The sequence below is a fragment of the Protomyctophum bolini genome (genome assembly GCF_963924005.1).
Source record: "Protomyctophum bolini genome assembly, chromosome: 17".
Classification (NCBI taxonomy): Eukaryota; Metazoa; Chordata; class Actinopteri; order Myctophiformes; family Myctophidae; genus Protomyctophum; species Protomyctophum bolini.
In genome coordinates this window covers 35763309-35785228 of record NC_137878.1, presented here as the reverse complement: position 1 = coordinate 35785228, position 21920 = coordinate 35763309, and the positions used below count along the sequence as shown (strand labels likewise).

The 21920-nt window shown below is 44.7% G+C and overlaps 1 protein-coding gene across 1 annotated transcript in view; it reads left to right on the top strand.

Annotated features, from left to right (window-relative positions):
* The window catches only part of kcnq4 (potassium voltage-gated channel subfamily Q member 4), a gene marked incomplete at its 5' end in the record, with an annotated part of 101395 nt that overhangs the window by 57186 nt on the left and 22289 nt on the right, over window positions 1-21920 (top strand). The window contains 11 exons of the mRNA XM_080787684.1: window positions 695-785; window positions 2697-2823; window positions 4157-4332; window positions 6796-6921; window positions 8407-8517; window positions 9076-9171; window positions 10760-10848; window positions 12846-12971; window positions 16331-16387; window positions 19088-19311; window positions 20865-20964. Coding sequence (XP_080643810.1) covers window positions 695-785; window positions 2697-2823; window positions 4157-4332; window positions 6796-6921; window positions 8407-8517; window positions 9076-9171; window positions 10760-10848; window positions 12846-12971; window positions 16331-16387; window positions 19088-19311; window positions 20865-20964 — 1323 coding nt within the window. The remainder of the gene's footprint in view (window positions 1-694; window positions 786-2696; window positions 2824-4156; window positions 4333-6795; window positions 6922-8406; window positions 8518-9075; window positions 9172-10759; window positions 10849-12845; window positions 12972-16330; window positions 16388-19087; window positions 19312-20864; window positions 20965-21920) is intronic.

Below are 21920 nucleotides of genomic sequence, written 5' to 3'. Positions count from 1 at the left end.
GTCTGTAGTACTATACAGTATATCTACTATGCCACATCTGCACATTTGTCCACTAGAGGGTGCTAAAAATACAGAAATAAACCTTGGGTGAAATGCACTACCTATACAATAGGCACCCTAAATCGGTGGTTTCCAAACAGTGTGCTGCCGATGGCAGGTAATTCCGACGGAGCATTAGTCCGACATGCGGGGAACAACGGTCAGACTATTGCTCAAACATGTGCTGCTCCCGTGCTTGCAGTTATGGTTAGGTTAGGTTAGGGTTTTAGGTAGTTTGTCGGTCTAATGACTGTCAGACCAATAATAGTTTTACCAATAAAAAATGTACACATTTTTACGGCGATTTACTATAGTCCTACTAGGCCCCATGAAATTACATCTGGCCACAGTAGTTGTTTTCTGTGTGTCGAAGATGGAACCACTGGCGCCGACTACTAGGGGGCTGCCATACTGTCATAGGCTCAATAGTCAGCTTGTCACCTCCACATTGACATTCAGCAGATCCCGTGATATTTTGTGGCCAGATGTAATTTCCTGGGGTCTAGTAGTAGGGCTATAGTTAATAATAATAATAATGAAAACGCTGTAAAATGTGGCCCTTTTTCAGTACATTTTGATACCAATACTCTTGTTGGAGATATGATGAGGTCTTCCACCGCGTCTCACTTTCTGTGTCTCTCTCTCTGTGTTGTAGTTTTGTGCTGGTGTTCAGCTGTCTGGTCCTGTCTGTCTTCTCCACCATCCCAACACACCAGGAGATGGCCAACGAAGCCCTCTTCATCCTGGTAAGACACACACACACACACACACACACACACTGTCTTCTCCACCATCCCAACACACCAGGAGATGGCCAACGAAGCCCTGTTCATCCTGGTAAGACTGCACACACACACACACACACACACACACACACACACACACTGTCTTCTCCACCATCCCAACACACCAGGAGATGGCCAACGAAGCCCTGGTAAGACTACACACACACACACACACACACACACACACACACACACACACACACAGACACAGACAGACACACAGACACAAGTGTCATGTGAACACATAAGGTCTCAATTGTGAACACATAAGGTCAGCACGCATCCATTTTTCGATGGAGTGTGTCCGTCACCTGGTACACACACACACACACACACACACACACAACACAACACGTGTTTTGTTTACTGGAGGTGTCAGAAACAGCCATGTAAGCAGGCGGGGGTGGCGGTGGGGGGGTTCAGGTGCTGTTGACTTTGCAGGAAATCACCGTCTTATAGACTAATGCATACGTGGAACGAAGGCTGGTACAGGCTTTACTTTAGAGTGATACTATTGGTCCGACTGTCATCAGACCGACAACCTACAGTACCTCAAACCCTAACCTAACCCTAACCGCAAGCACGGGAACAGGGCATGTCCGACCGTTGTTTCCGCATGTCGGCCCGTTGGTGAAGTTTAATCTGTGCGTGCATCCCACAAAGGCAAGTCTCGCTCGACAAAAGTGCTAGATGCACAATGTAATCGGTAGCATATCGAATTCGGCCGTCGGGATCGGGAGTCGAACCCGCGGCACACAAGGTGCCTGGACCGCTGAGCCACGGCCCAGGCCATGTAGGAGCTTTTGACTAGGGAGTTTCTTTTCTATTGTTGTTAATTTGTAAATGCCAATACGGTGATTTGTGAAATAAATATTTATTTTTATTTCCTGTTATTTTTGTGTTGTGCATATGGACCTCCCTGGGTCCCTCGGCCTGAAATAAAGATTTATTGATTGATTGATTGAAATAATACATTAAATTAAATTAAATGCATTACTTCCATAGATATAAAATCATTATTTTATTGGCCTTCCTGTCCTGGCTTTTGGCCTTGTTCCTCTAAAATGAAATTCCAGGTCTGATCATGTCTCTCGTCATTTCACTGAACCACTGACTAGACCCAATAAGACCAAACCTTATTGATTTCCAAGTGGCCATAACTGGGGAATAAGATCTGGACCCGGAACCAGACTTTGATCCCAATCTCTATACTTATTGGTCAGACCATCTTCACTAGCGCCACGACGACAGACTCCTACACTGCATCATGGAAGCTCACAAATACTTTTAACAAACTTGTAATAATAGTAACTGTGAAATGAATCAATGTTGAGCAACTGATAGGCTTATTTCATTACCCAAAGGCCATGCCTTATCCGTATCCTATGCCTAAATGGCATTAAAATTTAATTTTATGCATTTTCAAATGGGGAAAAAAAAAATCCTATTTGAAAATGCATAAAATTGGGCTCTTGAGTCAATGGTAGCATTATTTTCGGGTCGGGGCTGAAATGTTTCGCAACCCATTTTTTATTATTTTTTATTAGCTCTTGAAAACCTACAGGACAATGTGGGGGAGGTTTACGCTAAAACACACCCAATCTATGAATGAAATAATTCAAATAATCCATTTCTATTATGTTACTTTTGTCTAAGGTTCTATCCCACACACCTATCATGCCCAATGTATGCTCCGTCGCACGACCTGTAAGCTCACGTGTTGCATCTGCAACGCGTTGTGAGCTTATAGAGAGCATCTATTTTCGCCAGTGTGACGCTGGAGTATGACGAAGGATAAATCACTTGTCACTGACTGTGTGTGTGTGTGTGTGTGTGTGTGTGTGTGTGTGTGTGTGTGTGTGTGTGTTCTAGGAGTTCGTGATGATCGTGGTGTTCGGGGTGGAGTACTTCGCCAGGGTGTGGGCAGCAGGCTGCTGCTGTCGCTACAGAGGATGGCAGGGCCGACTGCGATTCGCCAGGAAGCCCTTCTGTGTCATAGGTGGGTGTGTGTGTGTATGTGTGTGCATGGCATGCACACACTTCAAGGTAAAGAAAATTACCTCAAGGACCCTCAAGTTTCACATGCATTTGGCCATGGACCCCCATTCTTTTTGGAGGGGTCTTTTTTTTGCCTTTTCATTGATGGTGTAGCAGTGTGGCTCACAACCTCAGCCTGGTGGCCTCCAAAGTCTAATATCTCCCCCGAGTCATATAGGGATATCCCTTTGGCTTAGTGGTTAAGATGTTGGCTTTCCATGTGGGATACCCGCAGGTTCGAGGGTGTTCCCGGGTGTTACAATAGCATACAGTAGATATAGACAAGAAACGGGTCATGGGGATTGGGATTCGAACAGTTGATGTGAATGTGTAAACGTGCTTTACCTTCTCTAACACGGTGCACCACCTGTCTGTCCTTCTCTAACACGGTGCACCACCTGTCTGTCCTTCTCTAACACGGTACACCACCTGTCTGTCCTTCTCTAACACGGTACAACACCTGTCTGTCCTTCTCTAACACGGTACAACACCTGTCTGTCCTTCTCTAACACGGTACAACACCTGTCTGTCCTTCTCTAACACGGTACAACACCTGTCTGTCCTTCTCTAACACGGTACACCACCTGTCTGTCCTTCTCTAACACGGTACAACACCTGTCTGTCCTTCTCTAACACGGTGCACCACCTGTCTGTCCTTCTCTAACACGGTACACCACCTGTCTGTCCTTCTCTAACACGGTGCACCACCTGTCTGTCCTTCTCTAACACGGTGCACCACCTGTCTGTCCTTCTTTAACACGGTACAACACCTGTCTGTCCTTCTCTAACACGGTACACCACCTGTCTGTCCTTCTCTAACACGGTACACCACCTGTCTGTCCTTCTCTAACACGGTGCACCACCTGTCTGTCCTTCTCTAACACGGTACACCACCTGTCTGTCCTTCTCTAACACGGTGCACCACCTGTCTGTCCTTCTCTAACACGGTACACCACCTGTCTGTCCTTCTCTAACACGGTGCACCACCTGTCTGTCCTTCTCTAACACGGTACACCACCTGTCTGTCCTTCTCTAACACGGTGCACCACCTGTCTGTCCTTCTCTAACACGGTGCACCACCTGTCTGTCCTTCTCTAACACGGTACAACACCTGTCTGTCCTTCTCTAACACGGTACACCACCTGTCTGTCCTTCTCTAACACGGTGCACCACCTGTCTGTCCTTCTCTAACACGGTGCACCACCTGTCTGTCCTTCTCTAACACGGTACAACACCTGTCTGTCCTTCTCTAACACGGTACAACCACCTGTCTGTCTGTCTCTCTCCCCACACAGACTTCATCGTGTTCATAGCGTCGCTGGCGGTGATCGCGGCGGGCACGCAGGGCAACATCTTCGCTACCTCAGCCCTGCGCAGCATGCGCTTCCTGCAGATCCTGCGCATGGTGCGCATGGACCGCCGCGGCGGCACCTGGAAACTGCTGGGCTCTGTGGTCTACGCTCACAGCAAGGTGGGTCTGGGGTCTCTACGCTCACAGCAAGGTGGGTCTGGGGTCTACGCTCACAGCAAGGTGGGTCTGTGGTCTACGGAGGTCGGAGTTCAATCGCCCAGCAGAGTCATACCAAAGACTTTAATAATGGGACCCAGTGGCTCCCTTCTTAATTGGCACTCAACATCGATCAGGTGTTAAGTCCCTGTGACGTACTGTACTAGCGTCATGTCCAGGGGGTGTACTTGTACATCATGGATGAGGGATGTACTTTTAGATAAAGATATTATAGGGCTCCATTTTAGTCACCACTAAACCCCTTATCCCTAAACTTATTTGCCTTTTTTTTAAATTATTTTGAAAGTTCAACTAGCTAATCTACATTGACACGTTGTGAGCTTGTAGAGTGGCCATTTAAACTATTCAAATTCGCAATTTAGGGATAAGGGGTTTAGCGGTGACGAAAATGGAGCCCATAGGCTCCTGCCCTCTATGGGGCCGCATGGTTCAGGAACCGTTTGTTTCCCAAGGCTATACGTACTCACTTAAAAACCCATACGTACTTAATAGTACGTCAAATAGCAATCATACAGTATAGCAGTTGCAACATATATATTGTGACACGACGCCACAGGGTTCATGTAGTTAGGAGCACTGCAGTAATAACAGCCACACGGCGGAGGCTTTAGCTAAACCGCCGTCGACCCGTGTGTGTGTGTGTGTGTGTTCGACCTGTGTGTGTGTGTGTGTGTGTGTGTTCGACCCGTGCGTGCGTGTTCGACCCGTGCGCGCGTGTTCCCCTCACTGCTGAGAACGCACAGCGAGAAACTTGCCGAGTCGAACACGATGACGTCACATACAGTAACTAGGTCACGCACATGCATGCACGGCACGCGTGCGCACAGTATTGCTGTGCTTGTTCATTGTGCTGGCTTGTTTTATGATGCGCTGGTTCTCAACATCGGTAATGAACCCTCGCGGCTCTGTAACTCAGGGTTACATTTAACCCATTCTGAACGGGAACCCGTTTTGGTGTTTAGCATCATGTTATGCTTTAGCTGTTGAAAAATAGCAGATCTACAAGCTCATAGCGCGCCACCGAGTGGCGCGCTACGAGCTTGTAGGTCTGCTATTTTTGAAAAATCGAAGAACGACTGACATTTTTAGAATCTGATCTCAGGTCAGAATGGGTTAATCAGACCAGTGTGTGTCCAGTGGAAACCTCGTATGAATCTGATCTCAGGTCAGAATGGGTTAACACTGACGGTGTAGTTTAGGTTCCCAGAGATGCCACAGTAGAAGAAAACATGGGGGTAGGGGGTCTAGTTGGTGATCCCCGGACGCCACCTTGACAACATTTTCATGTCAAGGACACCCAAATATAGAATTGTCCAATGGGTGGATCCCCTCTGGGTGGACCCCCTCTGAAAATACATGAGTGTCATGACTCATGATCAACACGTCACACACATCAAACTGCTGCTTTCTATATGAAAGGACTAATGTTTTAAACTTGTGTTTATTGAAATTGTTAATCACTGATTTTGTTAAGTTGTCTCTCCTGCACTGCTGGTGGAAATTCCCTTGATTAGGAATGGGCCAGGGGTGTTTCTTATGATTTATTTTCATTGAGTTTTCAGGCTGATTTAGGCTTGTTTAATTCATTGTAACGCATTATTGATGGGAGTATTTATTATTAAAGTATTTGAGAAGAAATGTGCTAAATGATGATGATGATGATGATGAAGAGGATGTTGGGTATTCAGACCCTAATGATAGTGATACGGTGCTGAGAACGCATTATGATGAGAAACACAGCGCCGGAGGGGCTGCTGATACCTGATCTCTCTCTCTCTCTCTCTCTCTCTCTCTCTCTCTCTCTTTCTCTCTCTCTCTCTACCTATCTGTCAGTATATATTTTATAATATATGTACAGTATTTAAATGTGCTTCATTGGCATGAAATACAGCTTACATGTTGTATGCATGTTCTATAATGGAAAGTCAGCCGTTCCATATAGAAAGTCTGGAATCTGGATCCGCACTATCAATATAAACAAAAGAAAATCACACCCGTGTGAAGTAAGTGGTGCAACTCCGTGTGGGGGTCCCCGGAAAGGTTGAGAAATGACAGAGTTACCATGTGGGGGGGGGGGGGGGGGGGGGGCCCAGGGGTCCCTCTACTGTAGTGTACTGTACTGATACACCTGATATAATCATATACAGTTAATACACTGTATGTGTGTGTTAGCACAACAGTGACACTTTGTTTTGAAAACCAACCAAATACAATTTCCGTGCTCAGACCCACCCAGCCAGCCTGCTGATCTAGTGTGTGTCTGTAGGAGCTGATCACAGCCTGGTACATAGGCCTCCCCATGGTGCTGATCTGTCTGTCTGTCTGTGTGTCTGTCTGTAGGAGCTGATCACAGCCTGGTACATAGGCCTCCCCATGGTGCTGATCTGTCTGTGTGTGTGTCTGTAGGAGCTGATCACAGCCTGGTACATAGGCTTCCTGGTGCTGATCTTTGCCTCCTTCCTGGTCTACCTGGCAGAGAAGGATGTGAACCCGGAGTTCCACACCTATGCAGACTCCCTCTGGTGGGGGACGGTGAGTACTGCGCCCAACACAGTTCTACCAGCAGAGTGAGTGAGGAGGGGGTGAAGCGTTCTCTGAGCTGAGGTTCTACAAAGCGCTGCGCAGTGGAGGACTGTATACTACAGATTCAAGTACACAGCGGCAGTGGCTCAGGGGTAGTCCGGGTAGAGTGACCGGATATGAACGAAGCTCTCCACACTTTTTCCTCGCTTCGCTCATTCGGTCCAAAATACTTGGCGGGGTGTGTGTGCCACCTAACAAATATCACTGTGATCATTTCTTGTTTGAAATATAACTTGTAATAATAATAATAATAATAAACTTTATTTGTATAGCACCTTTCATACATAAATGTAGCGCAAAGTGCTTCACAGGGCAAAAATAGAATACAATAAAACATAAGTAGTTAAAATGATAAAACAATGGCAAAGAACAAAATTGAATATAAGAACATAAAATAAATAAAAACAAATAAAAACAAATAAAATAATAATAAAAACACCACATGCAGCAAATCAGTCAGGGCAGGGTGGGAACGTGCAAATTAAAACTCAATTAAAAGCAATGTTGTAGAAGTGGGTCTTGAGCTGAGCTTTAAAAATGTCTACAGAGGCTGCCTGACGAAGGTACAGTGGGAGCTTGTTCCATGCCGACGGCCGATAGAAACAAAAAGCTGCTTCCCCGTATTTTTTAGTTGCCATTTTTTTTGGCATCGCGAGCAGGCCAGCAGTGGAAGACCTTAGGGGGCGGTTTGGGACATATTTAGGCAGGCAGTCATTTAGGTAGGAAGGTGCGAGGCCATTGAGAGCTTTATAGACAAGTAAAAGAATTTTAAAATCAATCCTAAAAACAACCGGAAGCCAGTGCAGTGATGCCAAAACTGGAGTAATATGTTCTCTCATCTTAGTTCTAGTTAAAACTCTGGATGCTGCATTTTGGACGAGTTGTAATCTGTCAGTTGTTTTCTTAGGCAGTCCTGAATAAAGTGCATTGCAGTAGTCAAGCCGAGAGAAAACAAAGGCGTGGATTAGCGTTTTTGCATCGTCCAAGGAGTAGTTGTAGTAATGATACGTTGTCTTGAAAACAAAGTATTGCATTGTGGGTTTGAGATGACGGGCCCTTTTTTATGTCAATCAATCAAGTCTCCTTAATTCAAGTGGCAAATGGCAAAAATAGTTTATAAATTAAAAACAATTAAATTATTATTATTATTAAAATATATATATTTTTAAGGGCATGCCGTGGTCTACCTGCACAGCCTTTGTGATCGGCTGGTAGATTGATCTACCTTTGGGGTCGATCACGGTATATTACAGTCGTTGGCAAACTAAACGTCCTTTTAGGCAAATGTTTTGCCTCTACAAATACTTGTAAGGCACTGTACTTTATTTGTGAGTATGTTGACAATTAAGTAATCTTTTCATTCTAACTGTGTGTGTGTGTGTGTGTGTGTGTGTGTGTGTGTGTGTGTGTGTGTGTGTGTGTGTGTGTACACAGATTACGCTGACCACCATTGGCTACGGTGACAAGACGCCTCGCACCTGGCAGGGCCGGCTCCTCGCGGCCGCCTTCGCTCTGCTGGGGGTCTCCTTCTTCGCCCTGCCCGCCGTGAGTCTGAACAGCTGATTATTTAGGATCAATATAGTGTCATTTATTTTTTCATATCTCTGAACATTTCTGACAAAATGTAGAATTGCTTTTTGAAGGTTTTTGAAAAACCTTTTTGAAAAAAGTAAAAAATAAAGGAGAAGAAATTATTTTTGTACTTAATTTACCTCCCGTGTCTGTGTAAGTTACGTGGGCACCTTTTTAGGTGACCAGAAGCAGGTTGGAGTCTAATGTGATCACTGAACTAAATATTGGACCCGATCGGCACAAGCCACGCACACCTCCCAAGATTTTCAAACTAAAATGGCTTTCTTCAGAGAGACAAATCAGGAGAAAATCGACTTTATCATCGACCTTTCTCTGTCCCAGCAACACACACTCACGAGCCCGAGCACCAGAGCACACAGCGCCCACTTTAGGAGACCATTTTGTATGACCTGTGTTGTGTACCATTTGGTCTCTAGTGGCCCCAATCGGGTTCTTCAATAAGAATAATTGAATATCTTTGGTGCTTTAGAGTGTGTGTGACCTTTGACCTCTGACCCCTCCGTCCCACAGGGCATCCTCGGCTCAGGTTTTGCCCTGAAGGTTCAGGAGCAGCACAGACAGAAACACTTTGAGAAGAGGAGGACGCCTGCAGCCAACCTCATACAGGTGAGCAGTGCTTATTTAACACTTCCAGTGGGCCGGCCAGCAGATAAGGCAGATTTTACTCTGAAAAGCCCCACCTTCCATTTCCCCCTCAAACCGGGAGGTCGTCGTCGTCCCCCCTCCCAAACCGGGAGGTTATAATTTTCCATTACTACCTCGCACTGTCACATCTGTTCTCTTTAGAAGCGTTAATATTCCGAACGAAACCATGGACAGCGGGATGGTAGGTTGCACCTAGGTAGCACCTTGCTGGCAAGATGGCCGCGGTCTGAATAAAGACAATCTATGATAAGATAAGATCTTTATTGTCACTGTATGAGACATACAAGGAAATTCCGTTTAGTGCACCATAACATATAACGGTATCAACAGAGAGAACACAAAAGACAAAAGAAAAAAAACACTGTGGCATAAAACTGTTAGTCCGTGTTCCAGTGTCGTCATGTATCACCGCTTGTGCTTTGATATCTATTATATATATTATTATATAATATCTATATATATTTGATATACTTATGACTCATTTTATTGACATTCATAATTACTGAGGCTGCAGGAGCCTTTTCACACAATCCACTGTCCAGAAGACAACACTGATCTCACACACACACACACACACACACACACACACACACACACACACACACAGGGAAATGGATTCAGTGCAAATCTTGAGCTTTTTTCCAACCTTCCATTATAGTACATTAAAAAGAGAGAGGCCAAGATAATTCACACTTAACTGCCTGGTGGGGTGTGTGTGCATTTATATAGTGCCTTTATCCAAGGCGCTTTACATCGATTGTGCATTACATTCACACACACATTCACACACCGTGTTTTTATGGTTCAAACAAGGCTTGGGGAGTTACACTTGGGCTACATTTAGGAAAAGTTTGGGTTAGGCGTTTAGAGGTTAGGTTTTAAGATGGGGGGGGGGGGGGGGGGGGCTATATCTTGCGCTACCCCTTATCCCTAAACTATGCAATTTTTTACAATTTTTTTTTAAATAGTTCAAATAGCCGATCTACAAGCTCACAACGTGTCGATGTAGATCGGATAGTTGAACTAATTCAAAATAGTTGCAAATAAGTTGTGGGGTTAAAAATGGCATTAGAACTGAAAGACACTCTCGATGAAGGCCTAGAGAGGGACCGAAATCAGTTTGAATAAAAACTGGTGTTGCTGAGCAATAGCAGAGTGCGGGATGTTTGGTTCATGAAATACTTTTGTCGTGATTGCCTTAGTTGAACAAACAAAAAGGTAGGAGCGCACACCAGTAGTGGGGAGGTGCTGCTGACCGCAGGAGATAAAACTTTAACTGAAAAAGGCAAGAGGCCGCACAGCTCGTGCCTTCTTCATGAAGATGAAGGCAACTTGTTGCCGAAACGTTGGAAAAATATGAATTTGATGGCATCGTGACTACGAGCTGTGCGGCCTCTCTCTCCTTTTTCAGTCAAAATGATTGCTTTAGTTGTCACTATCTGTCGGCATCAAAGTGGATATTTCGAATATTTCCATGACAAGACTGGTAATGAAGTGTGTGTGTGTGTGTGTGTGTGTGTGTGTGTGTGTGCGTGCCATGCATCCCCAGGCTGCGTGGCGCCTCTACTCCACAGACGTTCAGCGCTCGTACCTGACGGCCACATGGTACTTTTATGACAGCATGCTCCCTTCCTTCAGGTAAGTGTTCCCATCTGGAGCCTGGCGCTCCCTGCCGGGCACCGTGGACTGTGTGTGTGAGTGGACTGTGTGGGTCAGTGGACTGTGTGTGTGTGTGTGTGTGTGTGTGGATCAGTGGACTGTGGCTCGCAGCCGTGTTCAAACAGCAACATGGCCAACATGGCTGTCTGCTGTGCCTGGCCGCCGCCGAGACATGTACAGCAGTGTTGATTTCGCCGACTAAAAACTATGACGGAAAAACTAAAGAAAGAGTAAGCTATTATGCCTAAGACTAATATTGACAATTTTGTCAGCAAATAAAAATTTACTAAAATGTTAGCAAAAGACTAGGGGAGAAGATTAAATAGAACTAAAAGACAGGTCTGTTTGTTTGTTTGTTTGGTTGCAAAATATTTTCAGCATGCAACGAAGTGTAAAATGAGTCATTACGATGCCATCAAGGCCTGCCAAAATATATATATATAATCTTTTGTTACGGAAGCACAGTGGCACAGTCGGTAGTGCTGTCGCCTCACAGCTAGAAGGTCCTGGGTTCAATTCCCGTTGGGGCACTGGGGGCGTGTTCTCTGCTCGGCGTCATCAGTGCCCATACCAGAGGTGGGGTTGGCTAAAGGGCCTTTCTGTCTGGAGTTTGCATGTTCTCCCCGTGTCTCACAGGGTAGGTACCCTCACAAAAAACATGCAGTAATCCTGGTCTCTAAACTTGAACAACGTGTTCCCTCCACACGCTGGATGTCTCAGGTGAAAAGAAGAGGCTTGGACTCCTCATGCATTGACGGAAGCATGAGGTCAGGCTGTTGCTTTCCCCAGGTTGGCAGAGGGAGTGTAGAGCCCAGGATTACATTAGGTAATTGACACTGGGTGAAAAAATGGGGTACAAAATTGTGGGATAAAAATGTGATAATACATAATAATACATTTTAGTTGACAAAATAAACTGTAGATTTTGTCTCTTATTATTACCAAAAATGACAAAAACTAAATACATGTTATTCAAAAGACTGACTAAAACCAAACGACTAAATTGCTGTCGAAATCAACACTGATGTACATACAGTGTTGTTGCTGTGAAATGATGCGAGATAGAACGGCAAAAAAAACAGTTTGAGAGTTGTTTGAAGGCCCCGTGGTGTAGGGCTTAACAACGCCTAAAACATCACGAATAAACAAGAGCCAGAGGCTCAACGTAGATTAAAAAATATATATACATTAAAAGCATTTGATTTATTTAATTGCTGGAAACCATCACTGACAATCGAGGATAGATATTTAATACACACACAAAGTTCACCATAACTCATTGTTACATTAGGTTGTCATTAGCAGCACAGTTTTTGTTAAAATTGTGGGTGTATATTTTTGCTATTATTATTTTTTTCATACATACTAATTTGGTCAACATTTTCAAATTCCCATGTGGCTCCTCATAAGTACATACAATTCTGTTTTCGTGACAAAATGTTGGCATTAGTGATGTTCAGTGGTGCTATACAGAATCCAAATTATAATACACCTTACACTGTATGAAACGCTAATGCCATCACTGTTCTTATAATTTCCTGCATTTAGTTCGATAATTTCTTAAAAATCTGCATTTAGTTATTAATTTGACTAATTTTGTTTGCTTAAAAGGAGGGGAATGTCAGAATCTGAGTCTTGAATTTGCCTGAAATCAAGCCTGCAGTCTGTCTCTATAGTTTTCTATAATTAAATCAAGCCCGTCTGTCTCTATACTGTAGTTTTCTTCCAAATTGGATCTTTCCGTACGTATACATTAGTTACACACACTGTTCCCCTTCTTTTAAATGTTTGGACCATTAATTTGTCCTTTTTTCATCTTTTGTTTTGTTATGTTTTTCTCTTTGCGTCATTTTATAGTTTTTGTTTGTTTTTTGTTTCCGGTTTGTTGATTCCATTTGTCATGTCTTCCGTTGTATTTTTTTCATATTTTTTTCATTCATGTATACTTTTGCACGTTGGTGGTTGGCGTCGGTCAGAGAACTGACGCTGCTGTTCAGCCACCTGCAGCCACAGCGTAGCGCCAAGAAGGTTCTCCACAACTCCTACCACACGCTGCTGTCTGGGCTGAGGCCCTACAGCTCCCCCTATCTGTCGGGGGACAGGTACGCACTCTCTCTCCCATCATCGCCACTCACTCATACACAAACACGCACTACGGTGACCAGATCCAAACTGTTCATTTGAGGGACAGAAGTATCACTTGTCTGTATAGAAACAGGAAAGAAAGAAAGAAAGAAAGAAAGAACTGAAACCAAACCTGAAAGCTGGCTGTTCCTGGGTCTGTGTGCCGTGCGCGGCATGTGGGTGTCCTGTTGTGTATCTTCAACTAACCGTGACTAATCACTGATCTGAGAGCAGCGTGTGAGTGTGTCCCGCGTTCGATGGCGGCCTGCTTTCTCTTGCTTCTTGCAGCGTGTGCATATTTGTGTCATGTCTCTTCTCTCTCACCCTCATGTGACCTCCGCTGTAGGGCTGGACGATCAAATCAATATCGCCGTTATTACAATCTATTGCCTCAATTTTGATTCATGAACGATTGCTATAATGTATTTATTGTTATCGTGAAAATACCAGCAGATCCATATGGTCACAACGCATCGCAAGGGGATATAGAGTACCGAAATCCTGACATCACTCATTCAGCCCCTGAATGTGGGGGAGCAGGATGTGAAATTAGGTCAGACTTCGGAGCTCTATCGATCTTTTCGTCTAGTTGCCCAGCCCTATAAGCGCCGCCTCCTTCCATTCACTCACCTGTTTCCTCCTCTCTCTCTACCCCCCATCATCTCTCTCTCTCTCTCTCTCTCTCTCTCTCTCTCTCCCCCCTCCATGCCACCCCTCCATCTTGTCATCCTGATCTCAGGAAGGACGTCCCGTGCAGGTTTGTTCGTCATGTCATGACATGAGGTGTGCTTGTTTCCCTTCAGGGTGTTTGTTTGTTGTTGTTGTTGTTTGAGGTTTTGGGTGTGCTCCGTTTTTTTTATTAGACGTTCTAATATTCCGTTGATCCCTACTACTGTTTTTATTACTATATTTTATTATTTATTTCTTCCAGGCAAAAAGTGACACTTTGTGTCAATCCAGGGGTCATCGTCGCCATGATGGCTTGTGGTGGACATTTCGGTCAAAATGTGTTTTTGCTACTACGGACATACGAAATGAAAGGACAATAATATTACCTGAAACGCATGATCTAAACCTAAATGACTATAACGGGTCTGTAACTCTGAGAGTGTTACAAATGGAACCCATTTGGTTCCATTTGTGGCACTCAAGTAAGAGGGTCCTTGCAAATAAAACAGTTGAGAACCACTAGTACTAGTTGAACCGCCTAATGTGCCATAGTGTCATATACGGAAAACCTGGAGACTTCACACAGTAATCTGGTCTTATGATCAAAATAAGAACATTATAATGGTGTGTAAAAAAAGGACAAGACCAAGTCTTTGCCACAGACCGTGTCTGTCCGTGTACTGTACAGGCATATTGATGACTCCTGTGTCAATCTATTTACTAGGCCACAACCCTCAATCTTCAGGTGAGGGTAACATTCAACTAAAAAAAATCACCCCCTTTCCCCAAAAGCTTCATGCGTTTTCTATTTTCAAAATGTTAAAGATCTTGGTGGATGGTACGGATCGTTCTCAAGAGTGATACTAAAAAAAGAAATGTCATATATTTAGCTGTGCGTTTGCTATTATCTTATTAAGACTCGACTGTTATCTCTAACATTCGACTGGACTCGAGACATGGGGGAAAAAAAAAAAACATCTGACCACCGCAAGGATAGTTTAATCTGCCACTTTACTATGTTATGGTGACCGCACGTCCCAGTCTGACCGGGATTGTCCCGGTTGGTTAAAACATTCCCTACCAAATTGTCCCGCTTCACTGCAATTAGAATAGTACATACAGTACATACAGTAGACGTTCATCGTTCAGTTGAAAGCTGTGTGCTACAGTAAACGCTAAAATAATTGTCTGCCATCCTGATGAAACGGCAGGCAAATATAACAAAAAAATGGTATAGAGGTAGACTTGTATGGATATTTGATTCGATGGGCAGAGCTGGAGACTCGGACACGAGTCGGACCTATACTGTAAGTTATGATAATCAGGACGTTTGACTTGAACTTTTCCTCGAATGATTTGAGACTTGGCCCTGCGCTCGAGCCTGGTCTGTACGCGTTTGTTGGTGTCGTGCGCCGAAAATGGATAATGCCATTTTTTGGCGTCCAGCGCTGACACGCGACAGTATAAGATAAGCATTAAAAAGAGCTGAGGCTGCATGCACTACAAACGTGGACCAAAACATAAAATAAACGTAAACGCCAGCAGAAATGTCGTCTTTTGATGGGGTTTTTTTTATACTTTACAATGAGGATTAATTGGTGACTTGATGGATGGACCCAGCTGGTGAAGCATTATAAGACCCTGTCTGTCACCCTTTGGCATGCTTTGCTTCTTCACCTTCAGTAGAAGTCCCATCAATGCATAACATCTAATCATCATAATAACCCCCCCCCCCCCCCCTCCCCAAAAAAATGCCTTTTTGGAGAAGATTTGTCCCAGATGTTTGCTTTTGTTTTCTTTAAGGAAACGTGATATCAAGTAAAGGCCTCTTTGGACTATTGAAATGCAACAATTATGCTCTATGCACACACGCCATTTTGGAAAGAACGTACGTGGGCCCACTTCCCTACTTGCTTCACAGGTGTTATACCGATGATACTAATGAGGGCTCTGTTCCATTCTGGTCAAACAGAGTCAGGGTGCTGATGTTGTGCATGTTGGCTCACTGGAAACACTAACCCATTCTGACCGGGAACCCATAATGGTGTTAGCATCATGTTATGCTTTAGCTATTGAAAAATAGCAGATCTACAAGCTCATAGCGCGCCACCGAGTGGCGCGCTACGAGCGGCGCGCTACGAGCTTGTAGGTCTGCTATTTTTGAAAAAATCGAAGAACGACTGACATTTTTAGAATCTGATCTCGGGTCAGAATGGGTTAATCGGACCAGTGTGTGTCCAGTGGAAACCTCGTATGAATCTGATCTCATGATCTGATGGCCCCGTATAGGGTTCCAAATGGCCTCTGTAACTCTGAGAGTGTACAAATGGGGGTCCTTGAAATGAAAGTTTGAGAACCACAGAGCCTAAATTAGTATCATCAGTAACGCCTGTGAAGAAAGTGCATGGGGAAGGGGCCCGGAGGTATAGGAAGGATTATTCTGTGTGCATAGAGCAAATTCCTTCACTTCAACTCCCTTCCTATACAAGTTCCTATACACCCTCCTTCCTTCCTCTTTATCTGTTTTCTCTGTGGGTCGTGGGGGTCACTATGCACCCGAACCGAGCCCCAGAACTTCTGGTCTGCCTTCGCCACCACCCACCGACACCCCTCCACTGCTCTCTCCACATCTCACTCTCTGACCCCTCTGCCTTGTGTGTCTCCCCAGTCAACTGGTTTCTAAAAAGCGGGGTCTCTTCAGGATTCACGCTGGCCGCAAGCAGAGGTATCCCCGGCGCTGAGCCTGTGCACGGGGCACGCTAGATCACATCACTGCCATTCGCTCGATAACACCACCATCACCACCACCAGTCACTCAATCCCATCCCTTAACACATACTGTACACACACATACACACATGCACACACCCATCCTATACACTCTTCAACAAGTCTTTTGGACCGAATGAGCGAAGCGAGAAAAAATTGCCTTGGACGTCAAAAAGCATCTTTAGCCAATTCCAACGTGGCATCCCCGTTTTAACAGTCCCAAATTGTATCTACAGCTTTGTAGATTGGGTGTTTTTAAAGTGTACATGTTTCAGTGTTCTGTAAACACTGTACAACTAGTGCATACAGAATCTTTGGGCTGAACAACGCTCTCACTCACGGTCCACAAATGCTTGAGTGAATCATTGACTCTGGAAGAGAATGAGATGTTTTATGCTCTTTTACTTTGGACAGTTTCTCTGGACTGGGCGTGGAGACCACAAAATAGAGAAACTTGGGTTTATTTTTTCTTCTTTGGAATCCATTGTATTCGCTACTACTACTGTAAATGCAATGTCTTTCTTCCAAACGCACAGAATGAAAATGGATATTTTGACTCTAGCCACCATGACATTCCGCAAAAGGACACATAATATTGAAGTCAAAGAAATTGTTCTTCTTTTTTGTTGTTGCATGTTTTCCATTGAATTGGTGCATTCTGGTATACATTATTCAGCATGCAATCCCATTTTGAGTTGTGCTCCACTGGTTTCTATTCAACTGTTCCTTTTCACATTCTTGGCATGCAAGGAATTCTCTGCATGTCTGTGAAAAAGACGCTGCCAAATTTCTGCAACCTTCAATGCATCCAAATCACCTATTTTGCTTCCCGACTGCATGCAAAGGTCTGGCACTCTCTCCACTCTCTCTCTCTCTTTACTTCCCACTTCCTTCTATACTGTATGTCTACCTGAGCATATTCAGCTTGCTCGTAGGAAATGCTATTTACACTAATGCCCCTCAACTATTAAATGTTTAATATAAATGGCCCACACAACGATCATCACCGGGATGAGTGAACAAGGAGCCATGGAATTGCCCTCTGGCGCATGACATTTGAAATGCCTCAAGGATCTGTGACACTTCCATGTGTGCAACATGCTTGCGTGCACGTGCGTGAGACGTTTAGCACGTCAAGACAGACAGAGAGAGATATACTGTATGGGGGTGCAGGCGTCGTCCCTAGTGTCTGTTATAATTACAGTATTAGATTAGCTTTCCTGTAAACAGATGACCTTAGATTGAGTCTGGCCTCTAGCTGCAGCCATGCGTTGGTGTTGGTGTGTAGACTTGCTAATGGGGTGCCTTCTCTCTGTGTCAGTGCCAGTGGTGGATAAAGGTACTCACATTTTGGACTTAAGTAAAAGTGTAAATTCTGCAATTTAGAAATGCTCTGTTAGAAGTGAACGTCCGGAATTCAAAATGTACTTCAGTAAAAGTACAAAAGTATTGGTATCAAAATGTACTTGCTACTTAAAGTACCAAAAGTAGAAAGTACTCATTATGCAGAAAGTCCCGTTTCACAAGTTTTCTTTCTACCTTTTGATACTATAGCTGATCTACAAGCTCACAATGTGTCACATTGGGAGTTTGTAGATCGGCTATTCAAATGGCCACAATGTATAGGGCTTGAAGTCGGTATAATGCATATTTTGTAATAATAATAATAATCTCCAAAGTAAAAAGACAAGTTTTCAAATACTTTTATATTATCTTGAATATTGTCCCCAGATATGTAGTGGAGTAGAAGTAAAAGTACAGAAAATTGGAAATACCTCAAAATTGTACATGTACTTAGTTACTTCACACCATTGGCGAGTGCCCTCTGATGTGTATTCCTGTAAGCGTCTTCTCCACTCTAGTGGTACGGTAACTTAGGTGGCACATTTTCGACAGTCCCCAGCACACTCCTGCTTGAATCAGGTTTCAGCGGGATTTCATTTTTTTGCTGAATCAGGCGCTATGATAGGCTGTTGAAATAAGCAAAATTCTCGAGGGCAGGATCCATTTTTAGCAACGCACACGTAACCCCCCCCCCCCCCCCCCCCCCCACCGAGAGACAAAAGAAAAGGTCTGTCGCTGCCGTATCCCCGTCTCTCGTCCTTCAGCAACTTTTATTGCCAGTCAGTCTCTAAACAGCCGTCTTTAAGTGGTTAAATAAGGTTCAGTTTGCGTATTTTCTACAGTATTTACTTTGCTTGTTCAGTGTATAATTGAAGTGAAATCGTTTAAGTTTAATGTGCTTAATTAAATGGTTATTTTTTTGTATTTGCTCATAAGTTGGATGTTCTCAAACAGAAACTTTAATCAAAGTTGTTCAGATTGATTTTAAGACAAAATATACCGGTTCAAAACATTGGTAAATCAGTGGGCTAGCAGCCGGGATCGGAATCTTAAACCAAAATATCGAGCATCGTTCAGGCACTGATTTCCTAACGAGCTCAAGGCCACGTATCCTCCGCCCATGCTGATTGGCTTAGCTCCCAGCCAGGGGCATAATTATGGTTGGTCCACAGGGGGGGGGGGGGGAGGAGGTCAAACGTCCCCCCAGGACCTTAAGGTCAATCAGGGTGAGGATTAAAAAACGAAAAAAGGCTTTGCTTGTTTTTTGACCCCTCTGTCTTTTGCCTGCCTCTGCCTGCTGTTATTATAGCAGTAACAAGATTGGCTTCCGGGATCGGATGAGGATGAACAACTCGCGCTCGTCGCAGTCCATCCGGAGCAAGGCGTCGCCGGCCTCGGCGGGCCTGCGCCGCTCGCCCAGCCAGGAGAACGTCCCCGACGCCACCAGCCCCGGCAAGGTGCAGAAGAGCTGGAGCTTCAACGACCGCACGCGCTTCCGCACCTCGCTGCGCCTCAAGCCGCGACCTCCGGCCGACGGTGGGTGGCAGGCGATTTTGCACGATTTTTCAAAAATAGCAGACCTACAAGCTCGTAGCGCGCCACCTGGTGGCACGCTATGAGCTTGTAGATCTGCTATTTTTCAATAGCTAAATTATAACATAATGTTTATAACACCAAAAGGGGTTCCCGCCCCAAAATGGGTTAAGTAAAAGTGTCAATTCTGCATAATTTTGAACCAAATTAATTGGTTCAGCTCCCTAAAAGTTGGTTCAGAACTGGAACCATTTTGTTATTATTTTGGCCCTTTTGGTGGAAAAGGGGCCATACTTGTACAGCAGTGGTTCTCAAACTGTCTCAGGACTAAACTAACGGTAGTACTACGTATAGTAGACTACGTTAGTTTAATTGATCCAAGCCAGAACCCGATCGATTGACATGCGGTGAATATTCCTGCTTAAATGCATGCATTTTATTTGGGAATTATAGACTGTTCGATATTAATGTAAATACATACACAAATCACATGTGTATTCTGAGGGATCTGAGGGGAACAAAAAAATAGCGGATCTACAAAGCTCAAAACTTATATATTAGCTTTAATCTAAAGTCTAAATATAACATCTTCAACTTCAAGGTTTGTTTGTACAACGTGGGACAATTTGTAATTCCATGGTGGCTTTTATCTGCCTTTAACTCATCCATTTGTATTACTGAGGGTAAGCTTCTGTCAACTTTATATATGGCACAAAAACATTATTTGTAAATTGTAGCCAACATTTTGTCAACAGCTAGGCTCTCACTACTTCGAAATCGAATCGAAAGGCTGGACATTCAAATAAAGCACATGCGCGCGCACACACACACACACACACACACACACACACACACGTAAAACACATACCCACATGAACGCACATGCATGCATAAACTCATAGCGCGTCATTTCGTGTCATTTTAGACACATTTTGGCTTCAAAAGCTGCTGGTGTCGACCTAGAGAGAGATGCAGGGTCCACAGCCAAATACATATAATTCTGGGGGTCCACGACATGAAAAAAGTTTGAGCACCACTGATTATAGCAACATACGTTCTTCAGATAACTCAGGTCTTAGCGTTGGCCAGTACGAAAAAGTGAATTTATTTGTCCTCCATGTTGTCTCTCTCCAGTGGAGGGCGTGGGGGAGGACAGTGTGGAGGATAAACAGTGTATTTATGGTCCTCCATGTTGTCTCTCTCCAGTGGAGGGCGTGGGGGAGGACAGTGTGGAGGATAAACAGTGTATTTATTGTCCTTCATGTGGTCTCTCTCCAGTGGAGGGCGTGGGGGAGGACAGTGTGGAGGATAAACAGTGTATTTATGGTCCTCCATGTTGTCTCTCTCCAGTGGAGGGCGTGGGGGAGGACAGTGTGGAGGATAAACAGTGTATTTATTGTCCTTCATGTGGTCTCTCTCCAGTGGAGGGCGTGGGGGAGGACAGTGTGGAGGATAAACAGTGTATTTATTGTCCTCCATGTTGTCTCTCTCCAGTGGAGGGCGTGGTACAGTATATAAACAGTGTATTTATTGTCCTCCATGTTGCCTCTCTCCAGTGGAAGGCGTGGGGGAGGACAGTGTGGAGGATAAACAGTGCTGTGACGTGGCCATGGAGGAGGTGATCCCTGCAGTGAAGACACTCATCCGGGCCGTCAGGTGAGTGTGACATGATGCCAATTGATGCCAGTTGATTGTCGGAACGTCTCTTTCGTACGCTACGGTAGTGGCTCAGGGGTAGAGTAACCGAACCGCAAGGTTCCCATTTCGAACTCGGGCTCCCCCAGAGTTGGTGTGAAAGCGTCCTTGAGCAAGACCCCTGGTAGAACCCATTTTAATAGCAATCATAATGATTCTGTTTTTCGGGTCCATAATTAATAATGTAATAATCGACCTGTCTCAGAACCTCTCTGGTCTTCTCTCGGACATGCACCAGGTCGGTCCTGTAATATCTCTGACTCGGAACCAATCAGATGTTCCCGGGACCATGAAGGTTTGGGTCTGTAATAATAAATAAAATGAAAGTCGGATTGAATCTTTGTTGGAACAAAATTATGTCCCCGCCCGGTACATTGTGGTTCGGGTTTGTGATGTTATATGAAAAAGTAGGTCTCAATTCTGAATGTTTGACACATTGTGCATGAAGGGTATGTCAGACTCATATACTGTATGTATACTGGCGTGCATAGACTGTGGGGAGGGGGGGGTGGGTTCGCCCCGGGGGTCCATACACGCTAGACCAGGCAACTTCCACACCCCCCCCCCCCCCCAGTATAGTGTCTACTCTGTCCATTAAGTGAGTGGCCACAGTTAGAGGAATTGTGCATTTATGTCGTGACCAGTGTGCAGTTTCAGCTGAGTGAGTAGAAATGTCCACTTAGCAGAAGTAACAGAGCCCTCCTCCTCCTCCTCCGCTCCCCCCAGGCGGGGGTTAGTTCCCTGGGATGACCTTGTCGCTCAGCCGGCCCCGGCTCATTGGCCCAGGTCGTACGTAAGGTGGCGTGGTGGGCATATTGTAGCCTTATACACTACACTGCACCATCCGGAGTCAGTGCTGGTGGGAAGTACATTTACTTAAAGTACTGCACTTTGAGGTACAATTTTGAGGTATCTGT